This window comes from Pygocentrus nattereri, chromosome 29 (genome assembly GCF_015220715.1).
Source record: "Pygocentrus nattereri isolate fPygNat1 chromosome 29, fPygNat1.pri, whole genome shotgun sequence".
NCBI lineage: Eukaryota > Metazoa > Chordata > Actinopteri > Characiformes > Serrasalmidae > Pygocentrus > Pygocentrus nattereri.
The window spans coordinates 11,982,327-12,005,881 of NC_051239.1; the positions used below are offsets into that span (position 1 = coordinate 11,982,327).

The 23,555-nt window shown below is 39.6% G+C and overlaps 1 protein-coding gene across 2 annotated transcripts in view; it reads right to left on the reverse strand.

Annotated features, from left to right (window-relative positions):
- pcsk5b (proprotein convertase subtilisin/kexin type 5b) overlaps positions 1 to 23,555 on the reverse strand; it is a 73,734-nt gene that overhangs the window by 8,781 nt on the left and 41,398 nt on the right. Inside the window, exons 25-33 of one of the 2 annotated variants that reach the window (XM_037536050.1) lie at positions 19,122 to 19,164; positions 18,883 to 19,025; positions 16,409 to 16,612; positions 14,699 to 14,782; positions 13,225 to 13,423; positions 11,849 to 12,063; positions 10,730 to 10,966; positions 5,179 to 5,412; positions 3,703 to 3,880 (exon numbers count right to left, since the gene is read on the reverse strand). In XM_037536050.1, the coding sequence (XP_037391947.1) occupies positions 3,703 to 3,880; positions 5,179 to 5,412; positions 10,730 to 10,966; positions 11,849 to 12,063; positions 13,225 to 13,423; positions 14,699 to 14,782; positions 16,409 to 16,612; positions 18,883 to 19,025; positions 19,122 to 19,164 (1,537 nt within the window). The remainder of the gene's footprint in view (positions 1 to 3,702; positions 3,881 to 5,178; positions 5,413 to 10,729; positions 10,967 to 11,848; positions 12,064 to 13,224; positions 13,424 to 14,698; positions 14,783 to 16,408; positions 16,613 to 18,882; positions 19,026 to 19,121; positions 19,165 to 23,555) is intronic. The other variant, XM_037536051.1, reaches the window with a different exon arrangement.

The window sequence follows — 23,555 nt, forward strand, 5'->3', positions numbered from 1 at the left end:
CTCTCAGAAGGAAAACACTGATGAAATGCGTCAGCTCTTCTCTTAAGGAAACTTACTTTAAGGAAGTTCTGTATAGGGAAGCTTTCTGTAAGACTAGCAGATCTTCAGAGTTGATCTCAGATGGAAGGAAAAAAATGTGGTTGGGCCTTTGGAATTGTTACAGAACTCATGACTCAGCCGTGATCATAAGAGCTCTTTTAGTCTGACAAGCTTATCATCTTGTAAAAGAAAAAAAATGTTCTAGCTTTACGCATGGTTTAAAAAACTGCTTTCACTTTTCACATGATCACTACTCAGTTCCTCACATGAATACAAATTTCATCGCTGTCCCATCACTCCGTGGCTTTGGACATTTAATTCACCAAGAAAAAAAGAGGAATTCTTTTAAGTCACAATGTCTCCCATCAAGGAGCTGACCTACTGACCTTTTCAGCTCCTTTACAGCTTCATAATGAGAAGGAATTTACATGAAAATCCTTTAGAAGCATCAGAAAGCACTTCTATTAAATTATTAAGACATAAAAGTCATTCAGAGTAGTTTGATGAGAAAAGTAAATGTTCCCTCAAAAAAGTACATATTTGCACCTTTTCATAAACTGATGTTTTAAAACAGAACAACAAATTAAAACACCTGGAGATGAGACGGGGTGTGTGGAGTCAATACAACTTAGAAATATCATTTCAATGGATTATGGTACAATTATGTTCCCTGACTAAAAGGTACTGAGATGTACCCTTAAAGGTACCACCACAGGGACAATAGGGGCACTGCCCCAGTAACAGTTTCGTATTTTTTTCTGAGAGTGCAGAGGGTGTCGATATTATCTAAGGTCTATAAATTGGACTAAATGTCCATAGTAGCTTCACAGTAGCTTTTAATTTATAACTCCAAAAAGGGTCCCACTGATTAGGTTTACTTATTGAAAACTCAGGAGACGCGTGTAGGTTCACTGGTGGTTTTGTATAGTTAATAAAATGGCTTGATTTGTGTGGTAGACATCAGAAAACCTGGTTCCTGTCACCACCACTGTAAAGAAACCTGAGTCAGGCGGTTCGTCAACAAGGAATTTCACGTCAAACAACTGTGAATGACGTTGTTTGCATCAGGACCACTGAGAAATGCAGAAGAATCAATGGAATCCCTCTTTAACTTCATTATGTTTAATCTAGTTTTTCCCCCCTCACTGAACGGTTTCTGGTCAGTCCTCAAAATCTGCGTGGGAGACCTGTTGTCTGGAAAGGCTGTAGACAGGTGGGTGAAAGTCCCAGAGGGCATTAGCTGTGCTAATCTTAATAACACATTTACAAGGCCATGCACTTCAGGAATTGCATAACTGGTCAAAAAGCAGTGCAGTGGCCATTTTAAACAAAGGCCTTTTGCAAAAAAAATTAATAAAGTCCGGTTCTGTCACATGTAAAGGTCTACATAAGTGTTTATAAGTGTTTTGAAATAGCTTAACTGAGTGTTTGACTAGGTGAGGTTATACGTCTTGTTCAATCTACTGCTGTCATGACTGAATCTTTTGCAGATGTAATCTACTGCGTTTTCAGAGGTCCCATTGAGCTGAATCTGGAAAACCACAGACTAAAAGCAGGCAGCAGCTGAAGGACACCATGAGGGCTCCCTAATGCTTATCAGCGTGGAACTCTGGAATTATCCTGGAATTGTGCAAATAACAGATAGCTTACTTTGTACTGACGAGGGACCCTAAGGCACAGAAAAATATTTTCTGCTTAATGTCGATTGCCAGAATGATGACTTACAGGATAACAGAAGGCTGTTTAAATATTTGAAGGACTGTTTTTTTAAGGTCGTCTGTTTTTCTCCGGGTGGATTTACAGAAGGACAAAACAACCATGAAAAACAGCACTTTACATTTAAAGCAGCTAAACCACAGATATGAAAGTTATAAGAGTTCAAAAACGTCCATATGCTTGGAATCCAAACTGCAGGTGTATTGATCGCAAAAACCGTGAGATCTCTAGAGACAGAGTTTTGAAAATCATGACAATATAAGATGGACACTGACGAAGAGGAACATCGGTCACCACACAGACAAATGGATACTTAAAAGGAGAAGTCCACCATTTTTTTTATGTCTGCTTAATTTAGTCATTGAGATGTAAATTAAGTCATTCAGTGTGGCTTGATGTGAACTGGCTCACCTCAGAGAAACCAGGGGCTATATCCGGTTCCTATCACCACCACTGTGAACGATTCAGACTTGGTAAATTTCTGGACAACTGACCATTTCACATCTAACCACTCTGAACGGCCTTTCTTACATCTTAACACTATAACTGTGCAGAACTTTAGAACATTCCCCTTAAACAGGACAAATTCTGTAAGCTGCAAAACTAAAAACTCAAAAGTGAGTGCAGAATTGAGTACTTCTGTTGTTCAGTCCCAACATAAACCTTAAAAATTCAGCATAATTAAAGGGTTAATACGTGCACATAGTCATTGAGAGTGGTTTAATGTGAAGTGCCCCGTTCCAGAGAAACATACCCAGTCAGTGGTGGTGATAGTGACCAGACGTCTGAAGAGTTGTACTCAGAAAGGTATTACATGAGTTGGTCAATACATTCCCTCATGTCCGAGACACTGTTTTACTATAGTTTTGACGGAACATGTTGAGCTAAAACAGGCTTGTTTAATCCATTAATGGTGGAAGGATACATGCAGGGTAGTGTTAGGCAAAGTAATAAGGAAACATTTTTTCCAGATGTAATTTTTAACACTATTTAACCATCACCAACATATAAAAATTCAGAAGGCATGTGTACATTCACTGGTTGTTTTGGTATAGTAAATAAAATGGCCATATTTGTGTTGTAGACACTGTGACCCCTGGTTCCTATCACCACCACTGTAAAGAAATCAGAGCAGGCAAGTTGCTCTACAATGAACCATTTCACATTAAACCTCTCTGTTTACATTAAACCTCACATGTTACATAAAACTTCTCTCAAGCACTGAATTATGCTGAAAATTTGAACAATTGATGGAATTCCCATTTAAGTGTGTTCTTTTAACCAAAATATTCAGCCTTGTTTCCTGATGTCTTTCCCATAGATCTGAATGCAGATGTCACTTTAGTTATAGTTTCTACTGTAACACTAGCAAGTTGGGCAGTTTTTGTGGCTGAAGCTCTGTGCTCCAATAATGAACGCTCCACCTGCAGTCCACCTGTCTGAAAGCATTTCGCACTTGTTACATTTCTCCACTCATTTTGTTTCAGGTTTTCCCTTAAATTTTTCATCCATCTGTATCTGTAGTAGCATTTCAAAAGGTTCAAAAGAAAAACCTTGAGTTTATTGTATACTTCACATTAATAAGCTTATTTTGTTGAGTGTTTTCATTATTTTGTCCATCTCCGTGCTCCAGAGTAGACATGACTCATCTGAGTGTGGGCTGCCCTCTAGTGATGGCATCGCTCATGACACAATCACTGGTCATGGTGACTATGCAAAAATCTCACATCTCTCACACAAGGAAATATTACCAATGTGTTTGAGCTGAGCAACTGCAGCAGCATTATTCATTTTCAGCTTTTTTATAGCTCCCTGTTGGCTTTATTAACTCTTTATTAACTTGGTTCCTTAACTCTACTTGAATCACCAGAATAAATCAGATGCAGATGAAGTAACAAAAAGGATTCAAGAGCGGAAAGGAGACATGTGCCTGATGGGAAAGGGTACCTTGGAGGACAATTCTCCACGCAGCTGTTTCCCAGCCTGAAGTGGCCTGCTTTGCAAGTGAGGCAGTTGGTGCTGTGATGCCCCTGGCATGTTGCACATGTCACATAGCACTTGACGCACTCGCGCGTATCCTGGTCACTGTAGTAACCATCCGGACACATGGCAACACACATGTGATCTGTTTGGAGAAAGAGAATTTGCTCCACCTTTATTTTTGGCATCCCAGCGGTTATGCACAGTGCTTCTGATAATAAGCTTGCTCATTATAAGCGCAGCGTCTTTGAAGGGAAATTTCATAGACTTTTATTTAATTAAATATGATCAAGTCATTCAGGGTGGTCTGATTTAAAACGCTCGTTTGAAAACAAACTTAGAGTCAGAATTCTTCACAGTGGTGGTGATCGGAATTAAATTTCTGAAGAGTTTTATGGCACTACAAACTCCCTCACAGAAAGTTATGACATGAAATAGTTATGAACATGCTGCTGGATGCCTGATACATTGTTTTTTTGTTTTACATTGTTTTTTTGTTTTTTTTTAAACAATAAGATTTTGGCCCAGAACACATCTTTTAAATGCCTTCTTGGTGGAGGGGTACAGGCAGAGTGTGATAAGGTAATATAGTCCCCAAAGAAAAACACATTTTCTGATTTACATTATTTTACTACTATCAACACTTCATGTAAAACATCAGATGATTTTTAGATTCAATGGTGATGTTGGATCATAAATAAAACGCCTATATTTGCGTTGGAGGAGATTACGACCCCTGGTTCCCATCGCCACCATTGTAAAGCAATTTGAGCTGGTAAGCTTCTACAGTGTATTACGTAACATCAAACCACTCTGAATGTTTTTAATGTAAATTATTATATTATACAGAAATTTTGTAAAAACATTTTTCCTTATTCACTGGAATTTGAATTGAGACACAGTGAGTAGACTAAACTAAAAGTGTCTGGTACTGTTTCGTATGTCCTTCTCTGGCCTTGGTGACCGCTTCATACTTCCAGAAGTTTTTTAATGATCTACAGGAACTGCTTCCCACATATTCCCCACTGCTGTCCAAACACCATCCACAGTGGGTGGATTTTTCTCCTCCACATATTTTTCACAGTGGTCTCATAAGCTATGAATAGGATCTATATGTGGTGACTGTGCTGGCCATAGCATCAGCTGAATTTCCTTCTCCTAAAACCACTCCCTCACTTGAAGAGCGGGATCATGCATTGTCTTGGCATAAAGTCCTTTTTGTGGTTGTACTTGTTTAAATAACAGAGAGGATAAAGCCCTTCAAACACATCATAAACAACTGCTAAGCATCTGAGTAAATTCTTTTTGACTGTTAGTGTACATTGGCCCTCACTCACATTACTATATATATATATATATATTATGCTTCTCTTGTTATTGTGGCTTGAGTAAGACTCTAAAAGGCACAAAGGAGTTAGCACTGCAAGAGGCAGATGGACTCACTGTGCAGGTAGTAAGAAGGGCTGCAGCTGAGGCACTGATCTTTGCCAGAGCCTGAACAGAAGAGGCAGCTGGAGTGACACGCTCTGCACTCCCCATCTTCATCTTCAAAAGTGTTGGAAGAACATCTGCTGAATGACTCACAGTGGCTGTTAGCATCTAACTTCATCTTGGGTCCGCAGCTGAGGCACGAGGAAGGGTGAGGGCCAGAGCATGTCAGGCAGGACCAATCACAGTCTATGAAACAGAAAAGTCCAATAAATATTGACCAAACATACCAAATAGCAAGAGAAACTGTCTCTACCTAAGTGAACCAGAGCCACTCTTTTGAACCAGAGCCACGGAACTTTCTGGCCAGTAAACCTTGGAAGTTGGTTCACTGTAAAACTGTTTATCTTGCCGTCACGATATGGAACTGGAGCTTTGATGAGAGCATTGCTCAACAGTATTAATTGCCATTGTCGGAACAAAACCTCGCATCCTCATTTTTGTCATTTTACATTTTTGATATAATTTGAAAATACCTATTGGCCTTTGCACTGTGTTTAAATTTCATGATGATTAGAATACAAGAAATGGCTTTAAATAACTTGGAAAAAAGTCTGGTTCCACTGACTTCCATTAAAAGTGAACTCTCTTTTTTCCTCTCCTCTAAAGTTACCATTTTGGAGATAGAAGGTTGTGTTCAGACAGCAGCACTATGTAATCAGCGTTTCTTCAGTCATTGGCGCAGACAGTAGTCAGAAGTCAAGTTCACCCATGAGGATATTTTATTTGGACCACTAGAAAGTTCATAACCCAACCTATAAAAATATTTTATACCCTATTAAACATTCAACTCTTGAGTTTCTTGAGTTTCAGTTTATATTGTTTTAGAGCTTTGTAGGTGAAATTCTTTCCCATTCTTGCTTGATGTACAACTTCAGTTGCTCAACAGTCCGGGGTCTACGTTGTTGTATTTTGTGCTTCATAATGCGCCACACATTTTCAATGGGAGACAGGTCTGGACTGCAGGCAGGCCAGTCTAGTACCCACACTCTTTTACTACGAAGCCACGCTGTTGGAACACGTGCACAATGTGGCTTGGCATTGTCTTGCTGAAATAAGCAGGACGTCCCTGAAAAAGAAGTTGCTTGGATGGCAGCATATGTTGCTCCAAAACCTGGATGTACCTTTCAGCTTTAATGGTGCCTTCACAGATGTGCAACTTACCCATGCCATGGGCACTAACACACCCCCACACCATCAGAGATGCTGGCTTTTGAACTTTGTGCTGATAACAATCTGGACAGTTCTTTTCCTCTTTTGGCCTGGAGGACACAAAGTCCATGATTTCCAAAAACAGTTTAAAGTGTGGACTCGTCAGACCACAGGACACTTTTCCACTTTGCGTCAGTCCATCTCAGATGAGCTCGGGCCCAGAGAAGCCGGCGGCGTTTCTGGGTGTTGTTGATATCTGGCTTCGCTTTGCATGGCAGAGTTTTAACTTGCACTTGTAGATGGAGAGACGAACTGTGTTCACTGACAATGGTTTTCTGAAGTGTTCCTGAGCCCATGTGGTAATATCCGTTACAGAATGATGTCAGTTTTTAATACAGTGCCGCCTGAGGGATCGAAGGTCACGGGCATTAAATGTTGATTTTCTGCCTTGACGCTTACTTGCAGAGATTTCTCCAGATTCTCCGAATCTTTTGATGATATTATGGATTGTAGATGATGAAAGAGACTTCCAATTAACCTGTTCACCTGTGGAATGTTCCAAACAGGTGTTTTTTGAGCATTCCTCAACTTTCCCAGTCTTTTGTTGCCAACTTCAACTTCTTTGGAACGTGTTGCAGGCATCAAATTCAAAATGAGTGAATATTTGCAAAAACCAATAAAGTTTATCTGTTTGAACATTAAATATCTTGTCTTTGTAGTGTATTCAATTGAATATAGATTGAAAAGGATTTGCAAATCTTCGTATTCTGTTTTTATTTATGTTTTACACAACGTCCCAACTTCATTGGAATTGGGATTGTACATTAGAGACAAAATTTAGTGTTATGTTTTAAAATACATTTATACATGTTCTTTATTTAGCCTTCAACCCACAACAAACATTTCATTTGGCCCACTAGACATAAAAATTGGGTACCCCTGCTCTAGATTAATCAAACTGTTCATGCTAATTTGACTCAGTTGATTCCTCAAATACCATTTTGATGGATGAGACAGATTACTGTTACTATTTCTGCATAACTGTTAAGATGTAAACAACGTCATGCAGACCAGTTTGATGTGAAATGTGGCATTCTAAACTTCAAATGTCAGAACAGTTCACAGTGGTGGTGATAGGAACCAGAAAGCTCCCTCAGAGAAAGTTATGAATAAAATAGCTGTGAATGCCGTTTGAGAGTTTCTGCCTTTTTTTTTTTAATACATTAACAGCAGACAAACTTAAAGCATACATACACTGCTCAAAAAAATAAAGGGAACACTCAAATAACATCCTAGATCTGAATGAATGAAATATTCTCATTGAATACTTTGTTCCGTACAAAGTTGAATGTGCTGACAACAAAATCACACAAAAATCATCAATGGAAATCAAATGTATTAAACAATGGAGGCCTGGATTTGGAGTCACACACAAAATTAAAGTGGAAAAACACACGACAGGCTGATCCAACTTAGATGTGATGTCCTTACAACAAGTCAAAATGAGGCTCAGTATTGTGTGTGGCCTCCACGTGCCTGTATGACCTCCCTACAACGCCTGGGCATGCGCCTGATGAGGTGGAGGATGGTCTCCTGAGGGATCTCCTCCCAGACCTGGACTAAAGCATCCACCAACTCCTGGACAGTCTGTGGTGCAACGTGGCATTGGTGGATGGAGCGAGACATGATGTCCCAGATGATGTCCCAATGGAAAGTTTCACATTCACCACTATTTTACCATTGTCACCATATAAAAGTTCAGATGACCTGTAGATTCACTGTTTTTTTGGAAAGAAAAACGTCCAGGTTCGAAGCAGAGTCACTGTAAAGAATTCTGAGTTAAAGTTTCTCTACAATGACCAATTTCATATCACTGCTTTCAGAAGAAAACCTCATATCTCCTTATTTATTTTTTCCAGTTTTTGACACAATTTGAAAATGCCTGTTGTCCTTTATATTGTGTGTGAATTTCATGAAGAATGGACCATAAGAAGGACCAAAATTACTTGGAAAAAGTCTGGTTCCATTGACAAACTAAAAGTAAAGTAGGTTTACAGATACAAAGTTTTCTTCCAACAGCAGCGATATCTAACCACTCTGAATGACTTTGTTTACATCTCAACAATTGAGTTAAGCAGAAATGTTGAAGAATTGATGGAAGTAAATTAATGCCACCTGTTTGACCTCGTTGTCTGTATAAAAGACACCTGTCCACAGCCTCAAACAGTCAGACTCCAAACTCAACCATGGCCAAGACCAAAGAGCTGTCGAAGGACACCAGGAAGAAAATTGTAGACCTGCACCAGGCTGGGAAGAGTGACTCTACAACAGGCAAGCAGGTTGGTGTGAATAAATCAACTGTGGGAGCAATTGTAAGAAAATGGAAGACATACAAGTCCATTGATAATCTCCCTCGATCTGGGGTCCATGCAAGATCTCATCCCGTGGGGTCAACATGATCATGAGAACAATGAGCAAAAATCCCACAGCTACACAGAGAGACCTGATGAATGACCTGCAGAGAGCTGGGACCAAAGTAACAAAGGCTACTATCAGTAACGCACTAAGCCGAGAGGGACTCCAATCCTGCAGTGCCAGGCGTGTCCCCCTGCTTAAGCCAGTACATGTCCAGGCCCGTCTGAAGTTTGCCAGAGAGCATATGGATGATCCAGAAGAGGATTGGGAGAATATCATGTGGTCAGATGAGACCAAAATAGAACTTTTTGGTAAAAACTCAACTCGTCGTGTTTGGAGGAAGAAGAATGCTAAATTGCATCCATACCTACTGTGAAGCATGGGGGTGGAAACATCAGGCTTTGGAGCTGTTTTTCTGCAAAGGGGACAGGGCGACTGATCCGTGTTGAGGGAAGAATGAACGGGGCCATGTATCGTGAGATTTTAACCCAAAACCTCCTTCCATCAGTGAGAGCATTGAAGATGGAACGTGACTGGGTCTTCCAGCATGACAATGATCCCAAGCACACCACTCAGGCAACGAAGGAGTGGCTCCGTAAAAAGCATTTCAAGATCCTGGAGTGGCCTAGCCAGTCTCCAGACCTCAACCCCATAGAAAATGCCCATACCTAGAGGTTATTTCACCAATGAATTGTTGACTTGACTTTTTGCTCAAGTTATCTTGTGGACTTGGAAATCCTGCTTTGTGAAATGCCTCCATAGTTAAACAACAAATACATCCAGCCAGAATCCAATCAGAGCAAAATTACCATGACCACGAAACAGACAAAACCAAAAACATCAGTACAGCATAGACAAAACATGTCAGAAACTCAGTGTAATGCTGACATTAGTACTTAGAAAATGAAGAGGAAAAATCATGATATATGGTACCGAAAGCCATATTGTTTAAGACAACAGTCTGAGAATATAAGAACGAGCCATCCAACATCTGTGCAGCATCTGGTTTTGCAATGTCTGGCTTTTGTTTGTACAGCGGCAGACTTGGCATATGTGGTTTGGTCTCCATATTCCAATACAATTAATGTAATTATGACAAATTAGGAGACTTCAGAATAAAGGTTTTTGCTGACCAAAGTGTCATTTCATACAAATGGTTTCAAAATTCCAGACTGAATGTTGAAACTTCTAGGCTTTAGCGTAACCCCTGATTATTCCCTTTTGACCACAGTGTCTGTTAGACACCCATAATTCTAAGACTATATATTCATTCATGTTTGTCAGCATGTGCAATATGTAACCACCATACCTTCAAGTGTATGGATATGAATTTCTTTGCAGACATACAAACAACTGTTTAAAAGGAATTATTGTCAAAACATGTTTTGGTATTTTTATGCCATTGCTATTAAATTATATTTTAAAAAATTATATAAAATCTAGATTTGAATATTATAAACCAGTGATTCATAGTTGTAAATGCTTTAATCTGTATTTCAATATCTGATGAACAAAAAGTTATGAAAAATAATTAATAAATGCATTATTTCATTAAAATATACTGCCACCATCTCTTTATTTCTATGTTCTTTGCCTCAAGATCTGAGAATCATATTTAAAATATGGGGCTTTCTGGTAATTAACTGTAATGGACTTCATTCATGATAATAAACAGCTTTCTCAGTCATTTTGTAATCGTTTGCAGTTCTGTTCACCATTTTAGACCTTTATTCCTTTTTTTTTTTAACTTTTCTAATTATTATTTAAAACCTATGAAGTTGTAAAGTGGCATCATACTAGAATCATTTTATACATCTATCTGCAAAAAATGAGTTGTTTATTATTGTAAACATTAATTCCAAACTTAAATTGCTGTGTATATATTAAATTACAGTAAATGTATTTGTACTTTGTACATGTGTGTTTGCCATTGAAATACCTCTGCACTCAGTGCCGTCTCGGTATGTGTTTGAAGGGCAGCTGGACAGACACGCTCCATTGTAGCGGACCGCTGAAGGATACGAACACGATATGCAGTCGTCAGCGTCCGGCCCATCACATGCTGCACAGTCGTCATGACAACGTTCACACTTCTTCTCTTGCACATTTGTAAAGTAGCCTTTGGGACAGTCGTCCAGGCATTTACCCTCATGCAAGAAGTAGTACTGAGCACATTCTGAGTGAAAAGAAAGAAAGAAAGTACGAGAGATCAAAAAGTGGGAAGGAAAGAAAACAGGGATTAACAGAAACCTCAGAATTTTGTGGTAATGTAAATGGCCCTATAACTCACCCTTGAGGAACCCTGATACAAGCAAACATTATCTACATGTGTAACTATCAAAATCTAGTGAAATAAAATTCAGTTTTAAAGTAAGCAAAATATTTCAAAAGGTACCATCTAAAAGATGTGCCCAAAAACAATTAAAATGGATCAATAATCATTTTTTCGCGAAACCTCAACTTTCAGTAACTCTCGTAAGTAATTTCATACATATTATTATATATGATACTAGTCGAAAGACACCTACTACCTACTCATTCAAGAGTTTTCCTTTAAGCTTTTTGACATTTTACAATAATAATGAAGATATCAAAACTATAAGATATCATATATAGAAATATAAAGGGATGAGAAAGGGTTAAGCAAATGAAAATTTCTATTTCATCTATTTTTGATTCTTCAAAGTACCTCCTCTTTGTCTAGATGAATCTTAGCAGTCTCTCAAGCAGCTTCATGAAAAGCCACCCAGGAAGGTTTTTCAACAGGCTTGAAGAAGTCACACCTGTGCTAACTACTGTTTCCTTCTGGAAACTGCTTGTTCGTTAGTATTTTTTAAAAATAGCACATTTGTTTTCTGGAAACAAATGGAAACACTGGCATTAACTTCACTATTTATACTTATTTAACAAACACATCTTGGGCATACTAAGGATAACCCTTCAGACGAATATATGTTCAGGCCCAAACTTCTGACTGGTAAATGTACACTGGTACACCATATTGCAACTTTGTAGGACCAAATCCATTATTTGCTAAAGTATTCCCAACAATGCTTACCACTGCATTTGCCATTTCTTTCACACTGGGTGCATCTATGGGGGCAGTGCTCACACGCATCATCTTTGACATAGTAGTTCTCTGGGCAGTGGCTCACACAGGTGTATTTATGGAGGAGGTACTGCTGGTCACAGCTCAGACAGTGATCAGCACCGTCCTCACACGAGGCACATCCTTCAGCACAGCTACGGCACTCGCCGTCATTGGGGTAACCCCTGTTGAGAGACAAACGCATGACTACACTGTATGACTATACGTTGGCCGATATTGGCAACCCCCAAAAATGCACCAATAATTAGCATTTTTTTGGTTGCGGCATCGCCACAACACAAAGCTAAGATCTTCTGATGAAAAGACAGACCTTTAAACATATGTTAAAAAGAGGAGACACTAACTATTTTACTACCAAACAGCAATACTGAACTTGAGAATCTGAAAGCAAAACACCATTATGAAACCAAAAACAAAGGGTTATGGGTAGTTGCACCCCAGAGTTTCTGTTGTTCATTTGAGTTTAAGAAATTTGAGCTTGAAAACTGAATGTGGATGTTCAATATTCACATCAAATATAAAGTATATATATGTATATTCAGTAATCCTGTCCTGTAGAAACTGTGTGTGTCTGTCAGGAACAGTGAGTTCAGCTCAGTTCAGTTCAGTGTCAATACGTCCCAACATACAAAACATGCAAGCAAACACTCGACGAGCCGCTACTCGAGTCGCACACTATGAAGCGCCCCGGAAGTGAGTCGCATTGCACTCTACTGCTCATTAGTTTGTCGCTTGGTCTCGTTGGAGGGGGTGAACAGAATCCTGCATTGGCTTAGTAGATTATGTATTAATGCTAGTGTGAATGAAAGTATACATCGCTCCAGTGTTGGAGAAGTTCCTCTGAAAAGTCATCCATTCAAGTTACTAATTACTTCCCTCAAACTGTCCTAGGATTATATCACTTATTATTTCCTGGAGAACAAACTCATTACTTTGGTTCGGTGCTACTCTGTACCAAATTACTGCATTATATTGGGAGATAATTTAGCTTGTTTCAAGCATATTTCTTAAAACAGGCAAAATGACTTGCTAATATACAGAGATAATTTCATTTAATTAAATTAAAACATTTTTACATAAATAATCATTTAAACATGAATAATCTTTTACAACAATATCAAAACGAGAAATATTAGACGTCCTCAACTTTAGTTCACTTGCTGATTTCATATATATGATATATATCAGGACAATTTATGGGGGGCCCATTCCTGTCTTGCCTAGAGCCCCAGAATGACCAGACCCACCTCATATCTCAAATAGACTTAAGGTGAGAAGAACGAACGAGAGAAAAAGAGAGAGTGTTAATGTGTTAAATTCACTACCTTTGACACTCTGTGACACACAAGCCATTCTGTAGGTAGAGCTGGGCTTGGTCAGCTCTGCATTTGAGGCAGCGATGAGCCTCCTGGCACAAGGCACAGCCCGGCAGGCAATCCTCACAATGCCCACTTGTCTTGTTCCCATAAGCACCCGCAGGACAGGATGATACGCAAGTCTGCTTTTCAGCAACTAGAAACATACCTACAGAGAACACAGGCACACAGAGCAGGGGACTTTACAGCAGGTTTGAATAACACAGCACAATTATAAATAAAATATTAAAAAAAAAAAAAAAAAAAAAAGTCCAACCTTCGTTTATTTAATTTCCAGTTAAAACAGCCATTAAGTACAAGTTATTCTTTTCTCAGAGGAAGGCAGAAAATGTATACATATTTCTTTCAGTACATATTTTGTCGACCCTTTACCTTTATTGCAGCTTCCATTCTTTTCAGGAAACTTGTTTTCAGTTTTTCAAAGAAATCTGCAGGGACATTTTTCCACACCTCCAAAGTTCAGTCTTAGAAGTTGCATTTTCTGCTTTGCACAATCCAAGAAATCCCACATTCGGTGATGCTGAGGTCTGATGGTGAGGTCAGTGCATTGTTCTGAGAACACCAGCAGCTTCTTTTGTTTGCACATTTTAAACTGTTACGGTCTACAGTAACAGCTTGTGAACCTTAGGTAAGTGGATTATTTTATATCTAATCTCCTCAGAAATGCCTCCTGAAAAATGTGTAATTTGGACTTACTGGCTTGTTGAATGGAAATGAAAGAAATGATGGGTAGACTTTTGCCCAGTACTGCAGGTTTGCAGTTAAAAGATGATATATATGACTTCTAAACAACCACTTCATATGTGAAGACATAGCGGTGCTGGAATGTAGTCTAGCTGCTGCACCTCTTAAGGTGGAACAGGAAAATTCGAACAAGAAGCTGGCAAAAAGGAAGCGGATTTCAGCTTCACTGAGAGTTGAAATGCATGAAAAGGGATGAGGAGGTTGCTCCTGCTGGACAGGTGGATAACGACTTATTTTTCCTGTTTCACAGAGTCAACAGGTCAGTATTGTTTTTGTCCTGTTTAGGAATGTTTATGAGAGAAACTGGTCAACTTCATCACAGCAGCAACTGCAGGAACAGTTCACTAACCCCCTACCTAGGTAGCATTAATTACATAGCTTGCTGTGTCGTTCACTCCATCACTATCATGGAATTTGTCTGTACATTTGCGAAGGGTTTTATGGCCACAAATCGAAAAAAAGTGTACTGGCCTCAACAATGCACACCCACGAATTTGGGGGTGGAGCTTCTGAAGGGAGGAGTGTGTTAGTTTTGCTGTTGAGTTCAAATATCAAGAATCGTTCTCCAAAATTGTATAGTGCTTCTTTAAGGGATTGAAAAAAAGTGTTTCAATAATAATAATGAAATAAAACATGCTGAGAAAATGTCTCTCTGTGGTGGGCCAATGAACGTACTCACCATCCTTACAGGTATTACACTGGTCTTTCCCAGGCCCCGAACACAGCATACAAAAAGAATGGCATTGCTCACATTCATAATGCTCTGCGAAAAAAGGCAAACACATACACTGGTTAAGAGGAAAGTGAAGGTGCTCACACAGCAATCAGAAATTTTAAGATGATCCAAACTTGACTTCCCTTCACTAAACTGACACTTCAAAGAGGCACAATATAACTGAACGTTCATTACAGCCATCAGAGTTCAATTACATGGAAAAAGGAAAAACATTTCCCTTGTTCATCTAGTTTGTGAAATGAACTGCATGAACACTGGGGAAAATTGTTAAATTTTGATAGCAGTAAAATGATGTACCACTGTCCTCCTTTCTCCAAGCAGAGTTGATCAGCCAGGTCATGTATGCTTCTTAAATTTGCGCTGGTGTTACAAGGCTAATGTAGATAACAAGTAATGAGTATGATTTCATTTATTTAAGGAAGAAACTTTTGGAACACCTAAATCACCCATGTGAAAAAGTAACTGCCTCCGCTAAACTTCAATGATGGTGCCAACTTCAGCAACAACTGCAACAAAGCCCTCCATCTAACTGGAGAGCACTCTTTCACATCGCTTTGCAGAACTGTTTAAATTCCGTCATTTTGGAGGGCTATCAAGCATGAACTGCCCATTTAAGGTCCTACTACAGTATCTTAAACAGGGTTCGAGGACTTCGATTCGGCCTCTCCAGAAATTTCAAATAGCCTTGCCAATGTGGGTTCTGACACTGCATGACATATTGTTATCTACAAAAATGGGTGGCTACTCCAGCCATGTATTAGCTACACTATTGTTATGTTCATATAAGCAACCACAACCACAAACAGTTGCTTACTTTAACTGGAGATCAGTCCTTCACATCACTGCAGAGGAATTTTGGCAAACTCAATCTTTGAGGAATTGTTTTAACTTACCTATTTAATTTTATTTTTGAGGCCTTTTGAGCAGTAACTCCTCATTTAGGATCCTACCACAACATCTCTATGGGGTTCAAGTCAGGACTAGGCCACTCTCTTGAGCCAATCAGAGGTGGGCTTGAACATTAACTTAACTTGGACTTGTGCTTCAAATCATTGTAGTGCTTGACCTTCAGATCACAGACTGATGACCAAACATTTTAAAACCTTTTCAAGACGGATGTTTTTCAATAACTTACTTCCTCACCTCTTTGAGCATTTCTTTTGATCTGCTTGTCTTATTGAATACTTTCATGGTAAAAAAGAAGGAAAAAAAAACTATTCTGTCAGACTATTCCTTTATAAATTCTAGGCAATAAACAGCACTTGCCACAGTTGCTAGATTTTTCAAAATAACTTTCAATTAATTTATTTTAGCATGACGTTTTAATAACAGTGTTCTGAGGCATAGCAAGTTTGTTTTGAGAAAACTTCTCAGGAACAACTCTTGTTTATATCATGAGAAAAATAGCTGGTGGATTACTGGAGTATAAGCTTTCGTTACTTGCTGGCTAGATGAGTGTCATTGCCCCCAGAACAGATCTAAAGGAGCAGACTTTAGGGGCCAAGCAAGTCTTGGCTGCTCGTCTACATTTGGGCTAATGGGATCACCAAGGGGATTGCTACCAAACCATCATTTTAGGGCAAGTCATTTTTGAGTAAGACCGTTTAAGACTTTCAGCTAATTCAAATCAGCCCAAATGAAGAGCTGCCTTACTGTTGACGAAGTGGGAAGTGGGACACTTGACCACTCTACTGATGTCGATGCACTTGCCATCCACCAGACGCATGCCGTCTTCACACGAGTCACAGTCGTCATAAAATGGACCACCACATGAGCGGCAGTCAGGATGACACGGCTCGCATTCCTTTTTCGAGTCACCATAAAAACCTTCCACACAGTTCTTCACACACATGCTGCCTGAGGAGCAAATGGTTATGAATAGTCTCTCAGTGCGTTTGTAAAGATGCTCTAATATTTTACATTATATTGATAATGCAATCTAATGCAATTGATTTGTTTGAGCAGCAAAGTTTGCACATGATGAGCTAAAGCTGAAAGATGAATCCTTTCTCTATGGAAATTGCAATTTTCAAATCGCATTAGCTGAAAATTCAAAAAGATGGTTCTTCAAGGGTTCTTTAGTAAAAACATTGGTTTTATATAGAACCATGAACACTCAAAGAACCATTTGCATGATTAAATGGTTCTCTGCATAGTGAAATGAATCTTCAGACAGATGGAGAATGCGTTGCATATGCATCTGCATAGAACCTTGAAAAGAAAATGGTTCTATATGAAACCAAAAAGGGTTCCACTGTCACAATGTCAAGCTTGTTTTATTTACTATAGAACCCTTGAAGAACCATCTTTATTTATTTATTTTTTTAAGAGTGTAGCCTACGTTATTAACAATGTTGCTTGAGAATTTTATGGCACAGTATGATCAACCCAGACAAAGAGGATATGCTGGTCGTAAATATAAAATATTCATTAAACACTATGCACGTTAGTATGTGGACACCTGACCATTACACCTACAAGGGTTTGTTGGGCAGCTCATTCCAAAGCCATGGGCATCAATACGTAGTTGGGCTCCCCTTTGTGCCTGTAACAGGATTCGTTCTTCTGAGAAGGCTTTCCAACAGATTTTGGAGTGTGTCTTTGGGAATTTGTGCCCATTCAGTCCAAGAAGCATTTATGAGGTCAGGCACTGATGTTGGACGAGGAAGCCTGGCTCACAATCAACGTTCCAATTCACACCAAACATTTTCAGTGGGGCAGATGTCAGGGATCTATGCAGACCACTGGAGTTCCTCCACACTAAACTCATCAAACCATTCTTTACGGAGCTCGCCTGTGCACAGGAGCACAGTTGTGCTGGATTGGGAAAGGGTCTTCTTCAAACTGTTGCTACAAATATCTGTATACTGTAGCATTAACATTACCCATCACTAAAGGGCCTAGCCAAAACCCTGAAAAACAGCCCCAAAACATGATCCCTCCTCCACCAAACTTTACTGCTGGTACCATGTGTTCCAGTAGGCAGCGTTCTCCTGGCGCCAAACCCAGATGCATCCATCAGACTGCCAGAAAGTGAAGTGTGACTTCACTTGCAGCCGCTCAGTCATGGAAACCCATTTCATGAAGCTACAAACAGTTCTTGTGCTTCCAGAGGCAATCTGGAAATCAATAGTGAGCGATGCTGCAGAGGATAAATGATTTTGGTGGCCCCGCTAAGTAAGTTTGTGTACTCTACCGCTTTGGGGCTAAGCTGTTGTTTCCCCAGATGCTTCAAATTCACAATAACAGCTCTTACAGTTGGCTGAGGCAGATTTAGCAGGGCAGAAATTCACATCTTGTGGCAGCTGAAAGGGGTTTCCACATATTTTTGGCCATAAAGTGTATTTACAGAACTATGACTACTGATTTATTATTAGTAGTAGAGATAGTAGTAGTAGTAGTAGTAGTAGTAGTAGTAGTAGTAGTAGAAGTAATAATGGATTGTTAATCAGAACAATTGTTAAAAAAAATACTGAGATGTGCTCAAATAAGTGTTAATGTAGTCATGTAGTTAAGACTCATACTTTGGGACACTTTTCAACTGGTTCCCCTTGGAGCCTTGGAGAAGACTAACCGGTTGGTGACCCCCATATAATAAATGGGTTTGAGACACCTAAGATGTAGTCTATAAAAGGGAAAAAAGAACCAAAACTGAACCAAATCAGGAGGTACCTTGAGCATCGCACTTCTAATTGTTCACCTGATAAATCTGCCTGTTGCTGATGACCACGTAACTGCCAACAAGCAATAACTATGATTTGGTAACATGACAATTTTCTAACTTGGTGTTAACCATATGAACGCACTATTCACCTCCATATTCCGCCTAGCAAGATTGACAAGGAAAAAGAACGAAAGAAAGACCTAAGGTGTCAATTCATTCCTTACAGTCGTGTCTCCTCTCAGCGTTAATTGAGAGGTGAGCGGGTGTCAGGCTGGTAGCAGCATGTCTGTCTCTCTTCACCTGCCATCCACATAAACCTTTATTTTCCTGCCCCAGGCAGCCACATAAATGCACTTGCAGCCAGACCCAGCAATCAGAACCACCTCCACAACGTAATGCACATTAGCTCAGCTTTTCTGGTTTTAGTATAACTGCCTCATAAAGAAAAACATGTTATTCGCACCTGATAGGTAGTATTCCTCCTCGCAGAGGTAACACTGAGACTCATCACAGTTGACACAATGATCGTCACAGTGCATGCACATCATGGTAGTGTTATCTGCATACGTTCTCTCAGGGCAGATTCTGTGGCAGCTTGACCCCAATCTACAGGGAAAAAAAACATGTAACATGGGGAGACTGAAAGAACTGAACCTTAGATTTCAGAATTATAAGAGTTATAAGAGAACAATTAAGACTTACTGGTAATAGTTCTCCAAACAGAACAAGCAGTGCTTCGGATTTACTGGCAAACAAAAGAGAAAAAAATTACAGAGGGTTAAAGGTCCCAACATCCTACACTTTTCTTGCATTTTATCCTTTTCCTCAAGGTCCACATGTAACATTTTTGAAGTTTAATCTATTAAAAATGGTGATAATTTTTACCATTTTCCAATCTATATTGCTTAGAACTAAACAGGCTGTCTGGAAGGGTGGAAAATTCAGTGTTTCCATGATATGAGCCTTTTATAATTGTTATTCCTATCTGGCTCAGGGGAAAAAATTAACTGGATGGAGGTTCCATGCAATAACGGTTCTACCTAATAGCAACATAAGCAGCTGCTTAGCCGCCAGGGGATCCCCTAACAACTGGATTATTACTGCATCATTATGATGTCTAGGAAGAACATACTTAGACTGAAGAAAGTGAGGAGATGAGGAGAAAAAGGCTTAAAGATGAAGATGTGTTGTTTATTATTTTGTGTTACGCTATGCTATTTGTGTTGGTGTGTCATTGGACAAGAAGTGGTCAATCTGAGGTCTCCCCAATGAAGCAGGCTCAATTTAGACAGGCTTTCTTACTAAGTTTCAAAGACTACAACACCTAACAGAGGCTAGTTCTAATGACTTTCTAGGTCAAAGCAGTTTTAGATACTCACCCTATGATTAAAGTTTTATGATGAACATCTAGTCAAGTTATACATGAGGAGGAGCCACCACAGAAGGAAAAGGAAATCATACTACCTAACTATTCAGAAAGAAAAGCATTTATAACAGTAAAATACCAACACTGTCGACACTGCCACTAGGGTTAGTTCAAACTAAGCTTAAAGTTAGTTGGATAAGAAAGAAGTACTGTGTGGTGAGAAAGACCTCTGGATCCAGAATGCTGAGAAGGTTAACTGTGATTTAAACTGCGATAGCATCCACCAGCAATACAGCTATTACCCACTTGATAGTCATGGTGGTAGTCACTCCTATTAGTAAGCCTCTAATTTTACTTTCAGCGAGGGAGTTTGGGGCACCGAAAAGCCCAGAGCCAGCTGTGGTCCCGCGGACCAGATTGAAAGCTTTCAGTGAAAAGCTGTTGTCAGCACACAGCTCCCTGTTGTCTTCTTCTCTCCATTTACCAACAGGGGGCAAGCTAACATTGTCCAACTCTGGAGACCCCAGTGCTGATCCACTTACTCACTGGTTAATTCACTCAGACAGTTTTGAAGCAACTTGGATAATTACAAAGCAGCAGCCCTGAAGCAAATTGAGCAATCATTTCCCCATTTTAGGAGCTGGGCAGATACACAGTTTATCTAATTAAAGAGTGAATGCTAGGTGCCAAGAAAAATGTCTGCATGTAGAAAAGGCAGCTTGCATCATAACTTAAGCAAACAACTTAAAGTGACTGGTTAGAAGAAGATTTAACCAACCAAGAATTTCCATATAATTAAACTGTTATGATGGAAATAAAGTCTTTCAGAGTGGTCAGAATAGTTCACAGTGGGCGTGATGGGAACCAGACGTCCCAAGGCTACCTCACAGAAAGCTGTTATGTGAAATGGTTACAAATACTCTGACGCCCTAGATGCCGTTTTACCATCTTTGAAGGAGGGTTTTGGCCTAAAGCATATTGCTGTTGAGAGATTCATGATGAAGTACATGCAGGGCTTTGTAATGCAAAATAGTCCTCAAAGAAAACTTACTTTTTTGGGTTTACCACTTTTCTAACCCTCAACAACATTACATATAAAATTTAGAGGTCATGTGAAGGTTCACTGGTTGTACTGGACAGTAAATAAATTGGCCATAGACATTGTGACCCCTGGTTCCCATCACCACCACTGTGACGAATAAAGATTTCTCAAGAATGCATCATTTCATATTAAACCACTTTGAATGTCTCCGTTTACATCTGGACCGTTTAATTATGCAGAAATTGTGGAAAATCAGTGGTTTAAGAGTTATAATGAGTCAAAGTGTCATACCGGCTGCAATTAGCTTCACTGTTACACTGCATTGCTCCCTTGAAGCATTACTTGATATTCCATTGTGTATGAAATGGAACAGTTTCTGTTTCAGGGTGCAGTCGGAGAACACTCAGATACAGCCAGAAACCATTTTGAGTGAAGAAGCCGCACTTTGAGGCTTTACAGCAGTAATGACAAGCTTAAACGATTTCTCCCCTTAGACCAAGGGGAGGGCCACAGAGAAGCTGGAGCAGCACTCCTTATCGCTCGCCTTCATCCTCATCTTTGATCTGATCCAGTCAGCCCGTGTCTGATTACGCACTTATCTCTTCAGCACTAGTGTGTATCTGGCGCTTTGATGATCCGCACGCGACATGGTGTGACATCTTTTCATCTTTTGCATCTTCCCTGCTTCAAATTTAAATGGATGAATGGAGCCCGTGAGACACATGGGGAGATATGACCCCCATACTGCGAACCTGGCACACTCACTCAAGGGGGCATAGTGGAGATAACTCCTCCGGGGAGGAAAACAGCAGCGTGAGGCTGTGTGAGGTAAGAAAGAATATCTACGAATGGCTAAAACGAGTCATGAGATAAACAAGACAAGTTCCTGAGAAATGAAACGCGATTCCACAAAAGTGTTATTCCAAAAGAAAATCAAATTTGCCCAATATTCCCTTCACCTCAAATGTACCCCATCAGCCAAGACGATGTTTGTTGTCTTAACTTTGCTTCTTTACTTTCCCCCCTAAGCTATTAGGTTCACATAACTAATGCAAGGTTATGCACACCTCTTAGCATTGTGCAAACTGCATGTCTGAATCATCACAAACTGCTTCAAGCGAGCTTGAATAGACTTGCTTATGTCGTTTTCCATTTGCTGTGTCAGTCTAGAAACAGCACAAGATTATTTGACATTGCTTCTCAAAGTGCTTGGACGCAGTGTGATGATTTAGGCATCCAGTTTGCTCAGTGCTAACCGTTGTACATAGGGTTCAATTTCCTTTTAGCTACATTTACCTCACAGCTAGAGGGTAAACTTCAGACTTCAGGCTAATCATTCATTCAAGATAAATAGAAGTGAACATTTTTTAGGCAAAGAGTCCCTTAAAAAAAATTACTGGCATTCTCACTGAGATACAGTGATTATTATTGATTTGTCGTCATTCCTGAAGTCGGCATCAAGCCCATATTAGGGATTCTAAGCTCGTTTTCTCTATGAGAAACTGGAATGTTACTTTGGCACCCTGTAGTAAACAAAGATGTTCTAAAGCTGACACGTCTTGCTGTACAGACGCTTTCCCTCCAAACATTACAAGGTCGCTAATGAGCTGAAATATGACTATTTCTATCTGCACACTGACTTGACATCATTAGACTGACAATCTCACCAAAATACTCCACGCAAACTAGCAAGCTTTGTCAAATGTGTTAGTTTGTTAGTTAATTAATATTTATAAGCAATATTTATTGTTATTTGGATAAAATATTCATTACTGAGTGCATAGTGAAGGGCCTGGGTTCGATTCCCCGGCCGGGCGACCAGAGTCCTTTCTGTGTGGAGTTTGCATGTTCTCCCTGTGTCTCCTCCGTGGGTTTCCTCCCACAATCCGAAGACCAGTCAGGCCAATTGGACATGCTAGATTGCACCTAGGTGTGAGTGTGTGAGAAAATGTGTGTGTCTGTCTGTCTGCCCTGCGATGGACTGGTGACCTGTCCAGGCTGTCTTCCACCCAGTGACTGCTGGGATAGGCTCCAGCACCCCCCCCCCCCTCGACCCAGAAGGCTTAGAAAATGTGTGAGAGTGTATTGTGGATGTCATCAGTACTTTTAAATAAAAAAATAAAAAAAAACTCCTGTTGGGAGGTGTCTGTTCCAAATCCTAGCCCCTTATATTTACACTTGTCAAAAATAATACTTACATTTTTTCGTATTTTATCATGTTTAAAACCTTATTGGTTACTTTTAAGCAAAGTTTAAAGGTTTAGATTAAATCATGAGTATAATTTCTAAACTAAAAAACTTGAAACATGAAAAATGCTCTGTGTAACATTCATAATTCTCTCTCAAGATTATGATTTTATGGGTGTACAACTGTTCCAAACTGTGTTTGCTAATCATGTACTGGCTGGGGTTTTTGAGTTCTGGTTTGGTAAAAGTTCAGATCAACTGAAATGTGTTTTGGACTTTGAACCAGTTCAGTAGAATGATCCATATAACAGCCTTGTAGTTAGTAGACTGAGTTACTTTAGCTTGCTTTTAGCATGTATGTAGCATTTTTCAGCCTTGTAACTTTAGAGGATCCCGAGACACTTAGGAAAATGGATAAAAAGGATAGGGTTTGGAACCTTTTGTTTACCACAGGTCACAGAGAAAACCTGCTCAGACATAACATGCTGTCTGCAGAAAGACACCCGACTTCAGGGGTCTAGAGAAGGGGGTTCCTTTCTTT